We start from the raw sequence: 20,940 nt of genomic DNA, 5'->3' as shown, positions 1-20,940 counted from the left end.
TGAGGTTTCAGAGAGGGTTATTATCTGGTCAGGGGGAGGCAAGATTTATGAGGCACCACTAAGGCTTTAGGGAAGGTTGTTATCTGGCCAAGGAGACCCAGGCATGGATGAGTTCAGAGCATGGGCAAGAATTCCAAACACATTTAGAAATCTCAGTAATTTATAGTAAAACAGAAATTAACTTTTCCTGACTTTTGACGAGATGGCTCCCAATCTTCAGATGGAATTAGGCTGGTTCATCAGGATCGAGGGTGGGCTCAGAATGCCCTGAGCCAGGACATAATAGCGTACGATCTAAAGTCATGTTGGTCACAAATTTGGTTAGTGCCCCAAAGGCGTATGACTAGCCTGGGTCTGATCTCAAACCTGACAGAAATGAGCTTTGACTACATGAAAGCCCCATAGCCGTGATTCTCAACTCTTAGGATATTCAAACTACACAACCTTCGCTTGTGCCCAAGACTTTCAGATGTGAGCTGTGATCTCAACTGGCTGACTCATAAGCCTCAAGGACTCAGATGGCCTAAGTGCAGGGGGTTTGTGTCCTTTTGGTGCCTTAACAGGAATCGAAACCCTTATAACCTGGAATCTAGTGACTGTAAAGGTACATGCACACCGGGGGAATCCACTTGAAAGTGCTCAGTTGTCAACCACTCTGAGCCAGTGGGCAGGGGTTCAGGGTTACTCTGACTCCAGCAGGAGAACTCACTGAGTTTCTGTGGGTGTGAAGGTGGTGTGTGCTCTCCGAGGAAGGATTCTCTTTGGTTCTTGAGCAAAGAACACTATCACCCTTCTTCAACACACAGATGGTTCTTGTTCATGGTCAGGGAACTCACACATCTCTCAGAAAGCCGTTTTTCCTTTCTTCCTTGGAAATGGGAGAGCCTCGACCTAGATCTCATTTCCACATGCCCTCCATCTTTGCCATCTGGCACAGAGTAGCACATGTCAGGCATAAAAGTGTGCATCAAACTGAACGTATGTCAAGCAGAGACTGATAAATACAGGACGAAGGGCATATAGACACCTTCATGAGGCTCCTAGAAAGTTCTTCTATTTAAACAACATTCACTCTGTTGAGTAGTAGCACCCCATATCTTCATTATAAGTTGATAATGTTAAGAGATTGACTAAAAGTAATCGTATATGAGAGACTGACACACACACATGCTACCAATTGCTGAAGACCTTGAAGATGTTAGTAGAAATTAGTTTCAAGTAAGCAGAGTTGACACAGCTAGTGCCAGTAGGACTTAAAGCAGAAACTTAGGTCAGGTCAAAAGATTTCCGGGATTAGAGCCAGAAGTCCTCGGCGGGGTGCAGATGGCCTCAGATTCCTCAGATGTGAACCTGTCCTTTCCTAGGCTCCTCGACCCTCAGTTCAGCCCAAGTCATGAAGCTCAGGCCGTCCAGTTGACCCTTGGCAGTCCAGCAGCCCTGACTGCTTTGTCCATGTCAGTGTAGGTCTGCATGGGTGTTTGCCGTTGCTGCCGGCCGCCCACCAGGTCCTGGGCTGTGCTGAGGAATGAGAGGGCAAAGCTTTGTTGCTGGACTCAGAGAGTGAGCCGTCCACTGTGTGTGTGGTGGGTGGCACAGCAGGCAGACACCAGCACACCGCTGTCACCACAGTGCAGCGCCGTGCACCTACAGGAGAAGGACCGTGGGCAGTCTTCATATTTTTTTTGGTTTTAATTGACATGAATGATGTTTTTGCTTCCAGCTGGATAAACTGGCTTCCCTTCTAGACCTGTTCTTTTTAGAGCTCAGATGAATATCAGCCAGCTCTTAACAAGCTTTGTATGATTATTTTTACTTTCTGGATCACACATAGTAAACTTTAAAATTTGGACAGATTTAGTGCTACCCTGAGAGATATGAGGGGTATCCTCTTGTTGGTTGGTTTCTAAAAACGAAACCTCATTTTAACACCAGCCCAAGTCAAAGGAAAAGGTAAAGTATGCTGGCAAAATGAAAAGGGCCGAGCCAACAAATTTAAATCTTAAATGACGTCTGGATGTAGCCGGTGCTTCACCCTTCTCTGCTAACAAGGAAAATTGGGAGTTTTATGCAGTTGTGTCTACTCAGAAATTTGCTAGGTATAATAGGTCATCTATTACTGAATTTAACCAAAACAGTAAGGAATTTCTTCCTCCCATCCTCCCTCCCTTCCTCTCTTTTCATTTTGTAACTTTGAATGAAATTCACTTAACAATTTTAACTCTGCATTTCCATGTTGAGAGCCACAACCAAGTCAAGATGGCGCCTGGCATTTTGCCAGAAGGAGTGGTTGAGAAGTAACGCCAGCGAGCCATTAAGATGATGATAATTGAGTTAAGCTGTGTATCATTATTAAGATAATGACTGATTGCTGTAACTGAATGATGCTAAATTGAAACAAGCTGTGTATTCAGCTGTGTATATAAACCTCTGCTGTCAGGCAATAAGGCGGCTCCTGCTACCGCGGGTGCCCGCTACTTTTGAGTTCCCGTTGAGTTCTCGCGGAGTTCCCCTTGAGTTCCTGTTGGTTCTCGCGGAGTTTCGGTTGCGTTCCGGGTGTGTTCCCGTGGGGTTCGGGCAATAAAGTAGTTCCTGTTTGAACTTACAAGTGGCTTGTGACCTCCCGGTGATTTTGTGCCCAGCCAGACTGCGGCATTTCCAAATATGATGGCAATAGAAAAAATTCAGTCTGTGGTCTGGGCTTGCACATGGGAATGGGCGAGGGAGGCCGGCAGCATGGCAAGTGGATACATGGGTGAAAAAATAGGAGCTTGTGAAACGGAAGAGCAATTTCGGTCCTCTTAGTTTTATTTGGAAACCAGAGACACTGTAAAGTAAATGTGCCTGATTTCCATTTACATGCGTGATACTTGGTTTTGGAAACATGCCTTGATGTCATACTAAGGAATAAGCCTTGCTATAGGTTGAGATATGAGAGTGACAATAGAGACCGAGTGATAACAGGCTCCTTGATTCTATTTTATTAGAAAAGAATAACAGAACCTCACTCTACCTGCTAAATGTACCTTTAAATTACAGATTTTATGAGACTTTTGTTGAGAACTTCTGGACTAAGAATATGGTGCTAATGTCCCTGAGATCTTTGATCTACTTTTGAGGAACAATGGCAGAGAAATGGGGCTACTGTTACCCCTCTGCCGAGGGCCCTTTTGCTCAGTTCTGAGAAATCACCCGTAGGCCGTGAGCAGCTCCCTTGGTGTTAGCAGCTCTGAGCCTGGGTCTGGCGGCTCTCCGTTCCCAGGGTCAGCAGCTCTCCTTGGTGCTCCCTGGCAGCCAGAGCCAGAGCCACAGGAGTTGTCTGGACCCTCTTGGGACTGCCCCTTGCTCTCTGGCTGCTGGCTGTCCTCGGTGTCATGGCCCCACTCCTGGCCACTTTCAGTAGCAGCAGCCTCGGTGTCGTTACCAGCTCTTAGGCTCAGCTCAGCCTCATCCATTCAAGGTAGAAACCACGCGTAGGCAGGATAAAACCTCTGGAAGAGGCTTTCTGGGAAAGCAGAACCAGGACTGACCAGATGAGGGTGAGAGGAAGGCTGCTTCTACAGGTCAAAAAAGGCAGACTCACCCTTGCACAATGTCCTACCAGCTAACTAGACTTTCTCCTTGGTTATGGGTAAGGTTACGGCTCCTGGCAGACCAGGATGGGGACGGGTAAATCCGTCACAGAGGGGTGGAGTCATCTAAAGAGAATACGGGCAGAGTCTTCTGGGATGGAGACCCATCTTGCCACAGCCAAAGCCCAAGTCCCCCAGGACCATTGTGGGGTGTCTGATGTATCCATGGCCAGCTCAAGAAATCTGGGGCAGCTGCAGCTGTTAAAGATGGAGGAAAGAAAAACAAAAATTCCTCTTGAGGAGTGAGGGGTCCTTCCCTTTGGTTTCAATACCATGCCTCCCACGTAAAGTTCTCGGGTAACGAGGAACATGAAGTATCTCAGAATAGAAGACGAAACCCTGGCTGTCTTCAAGGATGGGAGCGAAGATCTAAGTCATTCTTCCAGAGTGGATGGCTTGAAGTCACTTGAATTTTCGCCATCAAGCTTAATCAATTACAATCCGTGCTGATTTCTTATGCCAGGATGATAAGAAAATCCTTTGGATGTGCTGTTTTGCTGGAATGTGAAAGCTGCCCATGGAGTGATTCAAGATGGTGACTTGCAAGAGAGGGCCTGTATTTGAAAGAACTGGGGCAAAATGTAAGGAAGTGGGCACTTGGCTCCCCACAGTCCTAAGTGGGGTGCTTAAGCTTGAATTTCCCAGGGTTTAGGAGATTCTGGTTTTGGATTATTCCGAGGTGATATTCCCTTTGGAGACCCCCTGATTCCAAGGCTTTACCGAGATGGGCATACTGGGAATAAGAACAAAACTTAATTAATTTGATGTGAAATACTTTCTTCTACCTCCTATGTTGTTTTTTATGTAGTTGAAATATTTTAGATATCATAGTGTTATTGCTCTTTAATGAACCATCCCACCCAAGCTATTCAGGTAGAGAAGGATGAAAAAAGAGGGGGAGGAGGAGGAGGGACAAAGAGGGAATAGTCCTTGATTTTGTTTTTTAATTGACAAGTCAGACACCCAATGTCATACCTGATGTTTTCTTGCAGTTCTTCATGGACCAAATACAAGTTTTATTTCTGTGTTTTCTTTGAACAGTCATATCCCAGTCATTTCCTGCTCTCAGGTGAAGGTGCTTCAGTCCGATGGGCTGTGGGTCTGCTCATGAGGGCTAAGTACTTAAGGAGCGGGCTAGGCCACTGACAGTCATGAACCACTACTTTTTGATGGTTTCTTGCTCTTTTAATTGAGGGAAAAAAGCTCACTGAACCTTGAACATTCTTCTTTATCTACATCATGTGCTTTGACCCCTTGAATGGTGCAGTTTTGATGTGGAAGTGAGGTTTTGACCTAGTACTACCCTTAGGGAATGCAAATATTTTCCCAATTAAACTAGGTTCACTGGGTAACAACAAGCCATTGTTTCTTATTGTTCTGAGCTAATAAGCTTGGTATGTGAAAAAAGACCCCCTACCTCCGCACATTAGCAAGGAAACCCATGACTGATCTTCAGGAGGTAATTGTGCTTTCTCCTCTGTTCTAGTGGTGCAAGAAATAATTAATTTAGGGTACATTGAGCTTCAGGATTTTTGTTTGTTTCCAACTTGTCTTTTGGTCTGACAAAGTAATAGAGGGTCAAGTTTCTTTGAAATGAAACAAAACCCCCCAATGCAATCACAGGACAGAATGCTCACATGTGGTCTAGCTACAAATGGAGACTATCCTTGGTTGTCTCAGGAGATAGTTCTATTACACTTTAAATGTAAAGCTGTGCTTGGTTACTGGGAGAAGACAGGCCAAGAGAGGTGAAGATGGGGGAGGCCGTCTCTTAGGTAGTAGATCTTTATTTTCATGTAACAGTATGAAACATTACATTTGTTTGAACTTTGATTTTGCAATAATTTTAGAAAAAAATTGCCACTCAGTACCTTACATCACTCAGATTCCTCTAACGTATCATATAACCATAGTGTAGTTGTTGGAACTAGGAAATTGAACTTACTACAGTGTCCGAATCTCCATTCCTTATTAGAAGTTTGCTAACTTTGTCACCAATGATCCTGCATTTCATGTTTCATGTCTCCTTAGTTTCTACTCGCCCATTTCTCAGTCCTTCATGACTTTGACAAGTTTTGAAGGTTAACTGTTTTGTAAAATGTCCTTCCGTTTGCCTTTGCATGATGTTTCCTTGTGATTTGGTTGAAGTGATTCGTTTTGGGGACAAGAATGCCAGCAAATGATGTTGTGCCTGCATCATTGCCTCATATCAGAAGGCACTGTTGGGGAAATATAATTAAGAACAAGAAGTATTTTCCACAAAGGTGGTAGAGAAAGAAAACATCAAATAGCATTAAACCGGAACAATGCTAAGGGATCATGAAGACAAATAAGTCTCAACTTTTTATATAGCCAACAGATACAACCCACTGGAGACATGTTTTCAGGGTGATCAATGACCAGTCTTCAAGTAAGAGTCCCGACAGCCCATTGGTGACACAGTTGGCCTGGTCTCACCTTGGGACTGAGGTGCCCATCGGTGTGGCTAACTGGCCTCATCCAGAGAGCAGCAAACTTCTCTGTCTTCATGATAGACGCTTTTGCACCTTGCAGTGAGTGGCCCTCCCAAACTTGGCACCATCAACACCAGGGTCCCACTGTCCTCAGATCGATGGACGAGAGATAAGATCCTGACCGAGATGGAGTAGCGTGCTCAGCTCTTGTGCTCTCGAACGAGAGAATTTCAAACAAGACATGAGACTGAGTAGAAGCATAGTAAAGTTTGCTGGGAGAGAAAAACGGGGGGCACTCTTAAGGGAGAGAGTGGGTCCTCTCAGGAGGAGAGTGCCACCCACCTCCTGGGTCCCAGCTTCTATTGGGGTAAGAGGGAGATGGTGATCAGGTCCTGCCCAAGCGTCACCTCTGGCTAGGGACTGATGGAATACATTAGCCCACCTCCCAGGGCAGCTCCTGGTCATCCTGGCCTGGCTGGCAGGTCCTAATAGGAACTGGTTTGACAGAATTTACAGTGGGTGGACTCTGGCCTTGATCTTCCTGCTTTCCTAGGCTGGGAAACTCTGGTCTCTGGCATTTATGGAGGGTCTTGCTTAACATGTCCTGGCAATCGGGCCTTTCTGAGCAAACATACCACCATCCTCCCTGCATTGATCTCTCTTCCTCCTGTTGTGGGAGGGAGAGATTATAGGGCTGAGACCAGGCACGGCTCCTGAGTAGCTGTCTTGTCTGACCTTGGGACACCACGGAGGCAGGGCTGTTGATTAACCCATCTGTTCTGCACTAAAAGTTGTCTTGAACTTGTGGCCCACTGCTCCTGTCTAGCTCCACGTAGCACACAGAGGTACTGTCACCCCTGGTTTACACTCCAGGGCAATGGCTCCCAGGTCCTTGAGGATATAAGGGTGACATAAGGGTGACAAAGGCTTACCTAGTGTTCCAAATGGTTATATATGTTCCAAAGAGAGAGAAACTATCACATTTCCAGTTGTCTAAAGTCAATGCTCAGAAAAAAACAGAAGGGAAATCTGGTATTTTCAGCAGGATTAAGCCTCTTATTGATTTATTTGGTCCTGGGGACTGAACTCAGGGGTGTCTTACCCGTGAGCTACACCCTCAGTCCTTTTCATTTTTTATTTTGACCCAGGGCCTCACTAAATTGCCCAGGCTGGCTTTGAACTTGAAGTCTTCCTGCCTCAGCCCCCTGGGAAGCTGGCATCGCAGGCGTGTGCCACCTGCCCAGCTTATTCAGCATTTGATTGTCTTTACTGGACCTGATGAAGACATGCAGTGTTACTGCTGCTGTTCACTTTAATCACTTGGTCAGGATGGTCTCGCTGGCTCTCTTCTCTGTGAAGTTACTTTTGGCCAACTGAATGCGGATGTCACAGGGGGACACCTTGAGACTGCAAACACACGAGAGTTCTCTTTCTTCAGGGTCTCACTCAGAGTTCAGTGTATCCTGGCTCTTGTCTGCCGCTGCTGCGACAACGGTGCTTGTCTGGGATGATTTCCTGTCTCCTCCTACGGGTGCCGTTGGCTGGAATTCTCCTGCGGGACAGAGGTTTCTTCCCTGTGTATACTGGCATGGACCGTGGGTCTCTATCTTACCGTTAAAGCCCTAGCGTATCACGACTCCCTTGGCTGCTGGAATTTGCCCCGCTTGGCCATTGGAAACTTCTCCAGCGTGGTGTCTGGTCACTTTGCTGTGGCCGGGCCATTTCTTGAGCACGACATCACCTCCTGGAACCAGAAGATATCACGGGTTCGTTTTTCCTTTTTTTTCCCTGGATTCAGAGTTTCTCCAAGGAGCCCTGGTTCCACGGGTTCCTCTGACGGCTGGCCCTTTCCTGTTGTGGCCCAGCAGGGCAGTTCTTGCCACAGTCCCTTGTGACCTGAGCATCTTCTCCCCTGGCCTCTGGGCTCTAACTTAGTATGACAAAGATGTTTTTATTTATATGTTCATTTTCCACACCGTGGGTGCTTGGATTTGTGTTTCTCCTGCATCCTGGCTGATATTTCTCATGGTTCAAAAAGTTGTAAGTTGTACAAAAAGGTGCTTTGAGTCAGGTATCGCTCTTCTCCCTCCCTCCCTCTCAGCTACGCAGTTCCAAAAGTCACGTGTTGCTTTGTGAAAAGACAAAATCGTAGCTCATTTAGTCACAGATCTGATTCATGGATTGGGCTTTCCTCTACTCCATAAAATAGAATGAGGTCCCTCCAGTTCCTACCTGGAACACCAACCAGTCTCCTTGGCCATCCCCTAGGAAGAGCCAGGCCATCTCTCACTCGGGTAACTTCCAGCTCTGCTGTGTCCACCTTGTCTCCAGTGCAGCCAGAGCCGTGGGTGCTGAACTCCGCAGGGGAGCCTCACAGTACCCCTGTTGACATGTGACCTTCTCCCCGAGCCTGGGGCCCCAGGGGAGCCTCCAGTGCCGGCTCCTCTCCTCCTCTGTCCCAGTCCTGCAGTGCCAGCCTCCCCTGTGGCCGAGACCCGCCGAGGGAGGGCTCCCTCTTCAGGGACTTGCTCCATCTCTGCCGTGTCTCAGGACGGCTTATTTTCTTTAGAGCACTTTTCACCATCTGTGACTAGGTGTTTCTTGGTTGGATTTCTTACCTTCCATCTGTCTCCGAGCCCCTCTGTTATTCTTCGGCTTCAGTGAGGCAGGGGTTGCGACTGCTTTTTATTCTGTCACGAACTCCCAACACCTGGTCCAGTGCTGACTCACGGGAGGTGAACGACAGATGTCACCGAGTGAACGCACCCTCTAGGATGGGAGTGGATGGCTACGAGATGTAGGCAGGATTTCACTGCAAGTAGCTTCGGATTTCAGAACTTGGGGTGCCTCTGAGAGCCTCTCTCTTGCTTTGGAAGAGCGCGCTGTGCGTGGAAGTTTTCTCTCTTCTCCTTACTGGGTGCTTCCCGAGTGTCCTCAGCCACTGTGATACAAACTGGAGGTGCTGTGGAGGCTTGCTTTCTGGAAGATTCCTTTGGGCATAAAAGCTTCATTCAGAAGCTACCGAAGCATGGATTATGTGGGACTACTCATGGGGCTTGTTATAAAGAAACATGGATCAGCATGGATCGTTTTCCATCCTGAAAGTTCATTTCTGAAAATCAAAGTGTCCTTCCTTGTTATTTCTATCAGTCAAATATAGTCATTATGCAAAAATGGGGAGAGAGACATTACCTACTGAGGTTGGAGTAATTTGAATGGGAAAGTTTTTTTCTTTTCTGGTGGTACTCTGGGGATCGAACCCAGGGGACTCTACCACTGAGCTCCATCCCCATCCCTTTTTACTTTTTGAGACAGCGTCTCTCTAAGTTGCCAAAGGCCAGCCTGCCACAGCCTCTTGAGTTGGAATAACAGGCATGCACAACTGCAGCCAGCAACATGCTTAGATTCTTAAATTTAACCTTTGGTCCTATTCCAAAAAAATCTAATCTCTATATCTATCTATCTATCTATCTGAAGCACTAACACACATCGGTTTTGAGTTTTGTTCTAGGACTAGACATATTTTCATATCTTGAAACCCATTCAGACCAATGTGAGTTAGAGGCTTCATAGATTTATTTGTGAACAGTCTATAACATAATCATGTTCTGGAATGTTCCTGGTCTTCAGGCCATAATTTCATTCTTCTTTAAGGCTGAGTAATATTCCATTGTGTGTATGTATCACAGTTTCTTTATCTATTCATGTTGAAGGGCATCTAGGTTAGTTCCATAGTTTAGCTATTGTGAATTGAGCTGCTATAAACATTGATGTGGCTGTCACTACAGTATGCTGATTTTAGGTCCTTTGGGTATGAGCCGAGGAATGGGATATCTGGGTCAAATGGTGATTCCATTCCAAGTTTTTCTTTTTTAAATAAAAAAGTCCTACTTTTGTCCAAAGTAACTTGCATTTAGCTATACTTTAGTATGTTTTTGGAGACTGTGAGACCTGAAGGGCATTTAGAGAGCCTCAGAAGGCAGCGCTGCAGCTGCATCCTGTTCCTGAGCACCCAGAGCCACCCAGGTCAAGAGGACTCTGGGGCAAGCTTGGAGCCAGGGCCCTGAGTCACCGTGTAGCTTCACTCATACTTCACTCCTCTCTGGCCACTCTTGTCCCCCCAGGCCCAACGAGAGTGGGCCATGCACGCTCTTGCACAGTGCGCCCTCCAAGCCAGGGCATCAGAGGTGATAACCCAGTATTCCCCACAAACGGAGCTTCCCTTCCCGGGTCTGGTGGGTTAACAGCTTCCCTAGCATTAATGGGAGACCCACTGGGGATCCTGTCCAGCTGGGGATCCTGTCCAGCTGGCACCTTCTTCAGCGGCCTCCCGGCCGGCCGGGTGACTCACTCACTCCGCAGGTGGAGCTGCCCCCCGCGGCCCACCCCCAGCGTCACCGCCTCTCATCCCCATTGATGTGTGTGCCCCTCCATGGCCCTGTGTTTAGTGCAAATTCCACTCACTGGAGAGGTCTGGAAACCAAAATCCACTTTGGGAAAACAAAACAAAACGTGGCAACGTGAAGAAGTGAGCGTGGTGCGGCAGGTTAGGAGGGAACACAGTGACCGGCCCTCAGCACCGCCCGGCCCCGCTTGGTTGGTGGCAGTTCAACTCCCCAGAGCCCTCCCGGGTTAATGGGTTATTTTTTAACCTTCTGGGGGTTGCGTTCTTCTCTTCCGCGTGGCATTGGGGAAACGGTGACTTGTGAATGCCCTGACCAGGACTTGGGGACTGTTTGGCTTTCCTGTGAGATAAATGACCTTTGCAAATCATAGTAAATTCTAGAATAAAGTTCATGAACTTGAGGTTTAACATTGTATCTTCAGAATGCTCAGGACTCTCTGAACTTTGAAAATGATGCGCAGATTGTGATTGAGGAGGAACGTGAACTATAATGTCAATCCTTTGAAGTTTGTAATTTAATGGATCAGAACTTGGCTTTGAGGACTTAGCAACATGAATGTCTATTTAGGGAATATTCACACTTTGGAGTTTTCCAAGGAAGGTTACTTGTGATGGGGATCTGATCTTTGGGGTCACTTTTAAGGTAAAAAAAATCTGTTACCTTGCATTGTTTTGAATCTGTTACCTTGCATTGCTTGTTCATTTGTTTTAAATCATTTTCCTGCTTCAATGAAAGGAGGCAGTCACTTAGACAACAATTCAAACAGCAACCCTGTGAACTGGTGCTGTAGTGTCCGTAATTGGCAGAGAATAACCCTCTGAATGGCAGAAGCTGACCCACCTTGACAGATAAACTTTGCCCTTCTCCTGGGAGTTAACACCTGGACAACACGGAGACCTGTACAGGACCCAGGCAGAGATGAGGAGTTTCATCAGCTCATGGAGACTAATTGGACCCTTCTGGGAGTGTTCTAAGCAGCCTGTTCATTATTGCCAGAGACACGTTCTATAACAAGCTTCCTTCTGAAGTGGCTGGAATTTTGAAAAAAACCATCACTGCAGAAAAATACTGATGAAACTATTCTCATGGCCTGCTTTTGGCACCACGCCTGGAATCTGCAATTTGTAGAAGTTTTCTTGGGGGTAATAAATTACAATCTTCAACCCCCATTGGGGTTATTCAGCATTTATAATAAGATCAGGTAAAGAATATATGGCAGGTAGTAGGTAAAGGGGGGGAACTCAAGGGGACTTGGATTTGAGAAGACATGGGGACCCATGAATGAAGTCAGTAAACTTCATCGTGGTCTGCCTTGGCTGTGTGTGTGTGCACGCGCTCACATGTGTGCACTATATTTACATACAGTCAGTTACATATAGCTCAAGAAAGAGCTTATTTAAATGAACACAGTATGCACCTATTGTTTCTGCCTGTGGCCGGGTGGGGTCTTGAGCACCATTAGTGGGCTGCCTATGTGTGGAGGGAGCCTGGACTGAGGATCTCAAGTGGGTCTATTGACTGCTGCTTTGCTCACTGTGGGACCTTGCAGGGCCAAGAGGCATCTTTCTCCTTTATGCAGTTGGGATAATGCTAACCTCATAAGGTTGTTTTGAATATAAATGGAATTTTTATAAATTTTATGATTCTAATTGTAAACTTATTTGAAAATAACTATTTTATAGGGATATTGGGAAAAGTAAAGGTAACATATGGAAAGTGTTTGGATCAGTTCTGAGCATGATATTTGCTCAAAAATCGGTTCCAATTATTGTCTGACTTAAGTATTTTATGTCCAAAGCACCGTGGATGAAACTTTGGGTTTAGAAGAAGCAGTTTACTAAGAAAATAAAGGAAAAATGCAGCCCACATAAATATTGATACCATAAGGGGAATAGGTTATATTTATGAAAAATGTTGCATGAGAGATTCAGACAGAAGTCTGCCTGGATGTTGGGAATGATGTGTCCTGTGGAACATTCTCTTGCAACTGCTTTGAAACAAGTGCCAATGATTTATGAATGATGAGTAATGTAAAATAAATTTCTCATGCTATGGCAACTCTGCTGAATTAAAGAATATATAAGTACAAACAGGCTTTAAAAAAGTCTGTGTTTTAATGTAGGAGGTCAGACTCATCCAGCTGGGCGCAGTGTTTTGGTGTCAGGAGAAAGGTCTGGACTAGAGATAGGGCTTTGGTCATCACTGGAAAAATGGGGATGATAGTACCTGACTCCAGACTTGGTTAATTTGGCAGGACAGTGTTCAGGTTAAACAGAGGAACAGGTGGGGGGTGCATATTCTGGGGCAGGATCAGCCTTTGGTGGCTGGTGGAGGCACAGAAATAAGGGTCACAGAAGAATGGGGCCAGAGACAACCTGTGGCTGAATTGTGGGGAGTCCCCAGCGGCACATTCTCTGTTTTCTCCTCAGAGCCATGAAAGATCTTATACCCCAGATAGTTGGAAACTGTACTGTTCTGGTTTAGGTGTATTTAATTTTCTGGAGCTTAATTTTCTCAAGTCCAAAAGAGCACAATACCATGAAAAGATATTGAACACCTCAGATATTGTGTCGGATATATTATTCTTTATGAAATATCCAGATCTAAAAAATGCATTTAATATACATCTACTATGAAATTAATTGTTGAAACAGATACTTTATATGTGTGTGTGTGTATCTCGTAATTTTGCATTGACTGAGAACATGTGACTTCCCTGATTAAAATCTGCTCAGGGTGTCTCCTACCACACCTCTACTTTCAATCTACTCATGCCCTTGCATTTAAAGCGCATCTGGTAAATAGTATGGAGCAGGATCTTGCGTCTTCCTCCATTCTGACCGTTTCTGTCCTAAATGGGAGTTTTCAGTTGGTGTGGCCAGTTCCAGGCTCTGTGGGATTTTGTGTCTATGGTGCTATTTGTTTCTTGTTGTGCATCTGATGTTCATTTTGTTCCTTCCCGCGCTTGACATGTGACTCACTTTGTCTCTGGCGGCCTTTAGCGGTGCCTCTGGAGCTGCGACCACAGCTCTCCTGTGCTTTCCATTTGCGCCCTTACCTTCAGTTCACATTCAAATAGTCTCTCCCAGGCCATACAGAACTTTACAGCAGTTTGACTCCACTGACCTTCACTCTGACCTTCATTCACATTAAATATTTTGCTCCCTTATTACCAACTTCATGCATCATGGTGATTATTTTTGCTTTAAAATTTAAAAATGTGACTAATGTCTTCAAAGTGACTCGCACATTTCTTTCCAGTGTCTTTTATTCTGTCTTGGTCTGGGCTTCCGTCTTATTTCCCTGCCATCCGAGGAACTTCCTCCACAGCATCTTGGGGTGTGGCTCGGCTCACAGTCAGTTCTTTTGGCTTTCATTTCTAAAAGGTGTCTTCATCTCACCTCCTTTTAGAAAGGTATTTCCCTTGCGCATGTTCTATTGTGTCTGATCTGCTAAGGCCACGAAATGGTCTTCATTCCCATGTTCTCTGTTTTAGTTATAGATTTCCATTGGCATCTTTCTCAGAGTTTGAATTTCTGGACTAAAATTCCCTGTCTCTCATTTGGTGTTCTCATCTGTTTCACCTTCTCTACTGAATTCTTCAACATATTATAATACTGTTAAAATCCCTGCTGGCTGATTCCCACATCGCGGTCATCTCTGCCTGGCTTTGTTCCCCTGGGGAACAAAGATAGGGCTAGAGATAGGGCTTTGGTCATCACTGGCAAAATGGGGATGACTAGGAGTCCTAGTCCCCTTTCGCCTACATGTTTGGTGCTTGCCCAGCTGGAGATCCTGTGGTCCAGCCCGGCCACCAGCCTCCCACACCTGGGACTTCTCCCTCAGCCCTTGGCCCTGCTCCTAGCTCGTGTTACCCTTCTGTGCACTGAGGAGGTCCTTGCGGGGAAGAAAGTGTCCGCGGTGTGGAGCTCTCTGTGCCACCTGGCCTGCTGGTCTGTGGGAGGTCCGTTCCCCTGCCTCTGTCCTCTGGGATGAAAGCAGCTGTAGGTGTCTTCTCACCTAGAAAGGGTCCCCCGCCTGGAACTTGTGCATCCAGACGTCTTTGCATCCTGAGCTCTTCGGTGGGATCTGAAAGACCGGTGTCCATTTTGACTGCTATGGTGGGCGCCAGGCTCCCTCCATCTCCTTCCCAACCAGAGGAGGCTGCTCTTCTCAGTAAGTCAACTGCTCCTTTGAAGACACTGGCCATCGTTGTCACCTGTGGTCATCAGCCTCTGCTTTCCAGGTCCCTTCCAGGCTGTGTCAGGAGTCTTCCCCTGACACGTGGCTTCCCTCCGTGAAGGTCAGGGAAGAGTCCCATCAGGACCTGTCTTCTGACTCTGGCCCTTTCCAGGGTCAGCTTGATGCACACCATCAACCGCAGGGCACTCTTGGTGGCTCCTGCGGGTCACTCTGCATCACACATCTCAGCCACTCTTGCTTCCATTTAAAAATAGCAATATTGAAAAATTGGATGATTATTTAAAAACAATCTCTCTAGAACGATCTATAGTTTGACTGTTTCTGGCATTTTGACTCCTAGATAAATTGTCTCTACTCTGGTATCTATAAAGGTTTTTGGCCCTTTTCACTTATCATAAAGTAGGGAAAATTGATTAAATATTTGTGAAGTATTTTGTTTTCCTCTCTGATGCTGTGTTTGTAAAGTACTAACAAAGTTTCTTTAAATATGATCATTTTGAGAACCAACTTTTTCTTAAATAGATACCATAAGAAAATTAGAGTTGAAAACTTTTTGTGTAGGCTGGCCTCTATGTTGCAGATAATTAACTTGAGTTCATTTATTTCTCTAAACACCTAAGTCTGTCTTACAACACACAGTCATAAAAACGTGACACGTATTTTTAAAAAGTTATTGAAAATACTTTAAATGGCGTGATCAGTTTTTACAGGAGGTCAGCGATCACCAAGTTTGTGTGATGGTCCCCATTTCACAGTCCCTTTCTCAGGTGCAAAGACTGAGTTTGGTTCTCTTGGCTCAGGGTGTCAAGAGGTGGTGAGTGCTGAGATTTGAGGCAGGTGGATTCTCCGAAGCATTCGGTTTAACAGCCCTGGGGACTGACATTGCCACTTCACTAATTAGTTCACGGAGCCTCCCTTTGGGCTAGTTTAGCAGAATGACTCCTACTTTTACCGGTCAAGAAATTGAGGCATGAGACATTGAACTGGTTTATGTGGAAAGTTTGGGCAATTAGTTCTGGAGTTCAAAATTTCAGACTCAGTTTCATCTTATTATTCCATGCATCAACCATTTTAATTCCATTGAGTTTATTTTCCACAAACAAATTCACACAGGTTTTAACTTGAGTCTTGACCCTCTGTGATTTTGTCTTAGCAAGTGTCATGGGTTTTGTGAACTTAAATTATTTACTTAGACTTATCAAGTTTATATGAAGCATTTTATTTTTATATGGTCACCTGTGTCAAAATACAATCTAAATATGATATCTGGGACAGAGTGATGTATTGGGGAAAGTGTGCAGTTCATATTCAAAGACTACCTAGGAGTCCAGGTTCACCCTATTCCAGCAAGGTGGGCATGGTCAGCTCACTTCTGCTATCTTTGACTTTGGAAATACCTCCAAGAAAAATTTATAGTCAGCCAGCCTGTCTGTCTGCCTGTCTATCTATCTATCCATCCATCCATCCGTCATCTGTCTGCCCTGCATTCTTTACTCAGGGACTAGAAGTGAGGGTTTGGTGAGCCTCGTGAGCCTCTCTCGGCTCACTATGCCAACCTACTCAGCATGCTGGTGAGCTGGACTTCCCAAGACAGCTTGGAGCCCAGCAGAACTGATGTTCTGGCCCTATGTTTACTGGGTGATTCTCTCACCAACTGGCAAAATCAAACCTTAAATCTGCTGGGTCCAAAATGAAGGTTTGAGTTTTGAACCGACACCATTTCACTTACTGATTTTTTTGTGTGTGTGTGTGAGTGTGGTGTTGGGAATTGTGCAAGTGAAGCAAGCCCTCTCCCACCTGCGCCATATCCCCTTATTTATAGAGACATAATATCTGTATGTTCTTACAGGGTATGTTATGGTCCTTTGATACATATATACAGTAATAATTAAATGGGGGTAATAAACCTTTTAACTTCTAAGAAGTATATATTTTGATTTATGATTAATCTCCACTTCAGTTGGTTAATCATGAACACTTAGAGAATATTTTTTGCCATTCTTGATGGAGAAAATAGCTGTTATTCAAAATAGGTGGTTTTATTGATCTCAAACAACTGAGCGATCTGGGTTTCTTTGCTCCTAAAGGTCAAACCAGTGACCCACAGCAGGATCAACGTGTCCGCCCGCTTTAGGAAACCCCTGCAGGAGCCCTGCACCATTTTGTGAGTCTCAAGTTGAAACTGGCTTTGTATTTTCCTTTGGGTTTGGGATTTTGAATTCTGTCCATGTGACTGTGTGAACCTGTTGGCTCCTCCCACAGCTTGATTGCCAACGGGGACCTCATAAGCCCAGCCTGTCGCCTCCTCATCCCCAGGAAAGCCCTGAGTCAGTGGGACCACGTGCTGCAAATGGCCACAGAAAAAATACCCCTCCGGAGCGGGGCTGTCCACAGGTGAGTCGCGGGGTCTTCTCCAGGGCCTGGGCTTTGGGGGGAAGGTGTCCCCAGCAGGCTCTGGGGTCACGGTCTCACCAGTTAGGCTATGTGTGCCTCGGTTTGTGCATGTGTGGCATGGACAGGAAACAGTGCTGGCCCCGTGGGGCTGTTTTAGGGAAGGAAGTAAGGCACGTGGCTGGCGACACGCATTCCTTGCACACCAGAACACTCCTCACACACCAGAACACATCGATATGTGGAACTTTTGTTCCTTTGGTTGAGAGTAAACAGGCTAGCACCAAAACTGCTTGAGATGAGAGTCAGCTTCTTAACTCTTAATTGACTGTCCTTGCCTCCCCCTAGGAGATATTTATAGTTATTTGATGGTCCAAATTATTTGCCTGGGGTAAAAAAATTGTTATCAGGAAGTGTTAGTGGGATAAAGGAGGAGCAGGTCACAGAGGATAGTTAAAAAACTATCTAAGCTTAAAAAACCAAGAGCATTATTAGGCTCTAAAGTTTAATTGAACATTTAAAATCATGGGTTTTAAGTTGCAAATTCTATGAAATTACCCCTTGATGGAGGCTTACATATATATTTTCCTGCGGTTGGAGAGTGAAAAATAATACTTAGACAGCATATATGTACACACACATTTAAATATTTTTGAAATCCATTCAAGTGTTTCCCAAGAGTGCTCTTCAGCCCATCTCTGCTAGCCTCTTGAACATGTTGAGTTATGGGATACACCTTTGCTTTTAAGTCCTCATGCCTGTGTGCGCTCTCTCTCTCTCTCTCTCTCTCTCTCTCTCTCACACACACACACACACACACACACAAATGCATGTACACTCACTATAAAACAAGTTCTCAAATGATTGCACAGTGGGTCTTTCAGTTAAATGCATGTGCAGGTTAATGTATCCATATTTACATATATTAATGTTTATTGTTTCCTGGCCATTGAGATTTTAAGTATAATCATTTGAATTGAAAATAATGCTTGGCAAAATTTCAAATAGAACAGAGTGTAGATTAAAAGTATTTCTCCCACTCCAGGCTCCCCAGAACCTTGTTCCCCCCACCCTGTATTTTTTTCATCGTTCCAGAAATACTCTGTGCGTATTCAAGAATATACACCTTTTAGTTCTTAAAAAACATAGCCATGAACAAATACATACCTTATAAATAAATATATGCACATACATACCCTTGATTTTTTCCTGTAACAACAAGTCTTAGAGATTATTCTCATGAGCACAAATAGCTCTATCTAATTATTTGTCATGGCTGCAAAGTATTCCATTTTGTGTGTGGGCATGTCCTGATTTCTTTTGGCGGTGTCATCTGGATGGAAAGAAGTCTAGGTCATTTCCAGTATTCATTTTTACACATACACATCTTTGTGCATAAGCAGAATTTTTCAGGAGACTACAGTCTGGAGGTTGAATTACTGCTTCATGTAGCAAATGCATTTTAAATTCTGATGGACACCACCAGTTTTCTTGCAAAAAGTTTGCATCAATTTACACTCTTGCCAGAGACCCAGAGGCAGCTGGGGAGAGGAAGTTCATGCTTTTATCTATACTGTGAAATCAGCAGAACATGTTTGTCTTTTGTCTTGTTGGGTAAAAATAATATTTCATTGTTTCTTGATTTTTACTTATTTTATACATAGCAAGATCTATTGGATGTTTCTTGTGTGCCAGGCATTATTCCAAATGCCTTTCATTTTTAACTTAATTAGCTTGGTGACCTTGAGGTAAGCAGTGTCATTCTCCTTTAGCAAACATGACATGTGGGGCCAGGAGGGAGGACTCTGACAGGTGGCCTGCCCCGAGCTTGTCTTTAACTACCAAGTCTCTCCAAGTGGCTCACACTCACTCGTTACGAATGAGAGCTAGGTCATGGTCTTTGCACACTTATCTTACCGATTTTAGGCACACTTCACATATTAGGGAAATTAGCCCTTTCTCATGTGAGTTTTAAATATGTTTCCAGTTTTCATTTTCTTGATATTCTTTTTACATATAAATGCCTTGATTTTGATAGAGTCAAATTCTCAATCTTTCTTTGTGATCACTAAGTTTTATGACTAGTTTGGATCGTCCTGACTCTGAGATATTTTTTTTTTTTTTTTTGTACCAGGGATTGAACTCAGGGGCACTCAACCACTGAGCCACATTCCCAGCTAAATTTTTGTATTTTATTAGAGACAGGGTCTCACTGAGTTACTTAGTGCCTCACTGTTGCTGAGGTGCTGAGGCTGGCTTTGAACTCATGATCCTCCTGTCTCGGCCTCCCAAACTGCTGGGATTACAGAGTTCGCCATTGTGCCCAACCTAACTCTTTAAGATTTTAAAAATAATTTCTCATGTCCTCATCTTGTACTTTTATTTTTATTTAATCCTTAGATCCTTTTGGATTTTATTTTGGTGACAGGAGTGAGATGTATAATGCCTGTACATATATGTGTATATTTGCCTTTTACAAATGTAAACTCACCCAATAAATAATATAAAGCACATAATGATGTATGATTTCACACCCAGCTGTACCCTCTCATCTACATACATATACATACATATATATAAATATATATGAACAAACTCATACATGGAAATATATGTCCCCCAAACTCTTAAATACTTAGGGAAACTAAATTGTCACTGAAACATCAGATGTGAGTGAGGCTGGGCTGCAGCTTCCTGGGGACAAGCCCACTCTCCCTTATCAGAACATGAGAGAGTCCTTCTAAGCACGAGCCCATGCATGTATCAATAGCCTCTCATAAAAATTGGTTTGGTTACCTGTTTATGTTTTATAGCAAAGGAAGAAATCGGGTTCACAAAAGCCACATACATCAAGGCTAACCTCATGGGCAGGAAGGTGTTCAGTACCCTTTATACACCCGCGGAGAAAGCTACTCACCTTGGCTGGAGATTTCCAGTCCACAGCTAAGCAGCTCTCAGTTTCTAGCTATGAAAGTTAACCACTGACTCAGACCTAACTATTTTGAAGAAGGAAAATGGAAGAAGAATGTCTGGTTCTCAGCCAGGTGGGATCTTGCCCCTGGGGCACTTGGCAGTATCTGGAGCCATTTTTGGCTGGGGATGGGAGTGGCCGCTACTGTCCATTGCGTGGAGAGGCCCAAGAGCTGTGAAGTGTCTTACAGTGGACAGGACAAACTCCTGCCTCTCCAACAGAGAACTCTCTGATCCAAAATGTCAGTAATGTTGCTGCTCAGAAACCCCGGCTAGGTCAAGGCAGGAAGAAGGCATCCTGTTGTGTTGACCCAGACTTGCAGGGAGGAGACACAATGTGGTGAAGACCTGGGTCTGTGTGCTAACTAAAAAGAAACGCATTTCAGGGGTGTCAGTGGCTGTTTTTTAGTGAACTTCATGGCTCCACATGGTAATGGCATTTACAGAATCAGTAAACACATTTACAGGTGGATGGATTTTTTTTTTAAGTTTTGTTTTCGCAAAAACCACTGAACTTATAATGTAATACAAGAAGTTTGAGAATTAAAAAAAAAAAAGGATTATCTTGAAATCCTCCCAGCCACTAGCTCTTTTTTATAACCTTCAAAAAAAAAAATGCATTGTCTTCCTGCTTTCTTCTCTAGTCGTCTGGTTTTCTTTTTTCTACTTAAAAAAAAAAAATCTGGGAACTTTAAACCACCTACCAAGATTATCACAGTTCTTTTAATAAGTAACATATTAATTTTGGCTTACAGCAGCAGTTTTACAGTAGAGAAAGTTTTTTTGTGAAACCTTCGGCTCTGAGAGGATGTGAAGTTCACTCTCACGCTTAGGAGACTCCACAAGAGAGACAGAAAATGGGGAGGGAGGAGGGGGGAGGAGGGGAAG

General features: G+C 44.6%; 1 protein-coding gene across 1 annotated transcript in view; it reads left to right on the top strand.

Annotated features, from left to right (window-relative positions):
- Nucleotides 1-20,940, top strand: part of Dcdc2 (doublecortin domain containing 2) — a 127,177-nt gene that overhangs the window by 25,191 nt on the left and 81,046 nt on the right. The window contains exons 4-5 of the mRNA XM_015494068.2: nt 16,779-16,855; nt 16,954-17,085. Of these exons, the coding sequence (XP_015349554.1) occupies nt 16,779-16,855; nt 16,954-17,085 (209 nt within the window). The remainder of the gene's footprint in view (nt 1-16,778; nt 16,856-16,953; nt 17,086-20,940) is intronic.

The sequence above is a fragment of the Marmota marmota genome, unplaced genomic scaffold (genome assembly GCF_001458135.2).
Source record: "Marmota marmota marmota unplaced genomic scaffold, marMar, whole genome shotgun sequence".
Taxonomy (NCBI): Eukaryota; Metazoa; Chordata; class Mammalia; order Rodentia; family Sciuridae; genus Marmota; species Marmota marmota.
The sequence above is the reverse complement of the archived record's forward strand: the minus strand, read 5'-3'. Positions and strand labels throughout refer to the sequence as shown.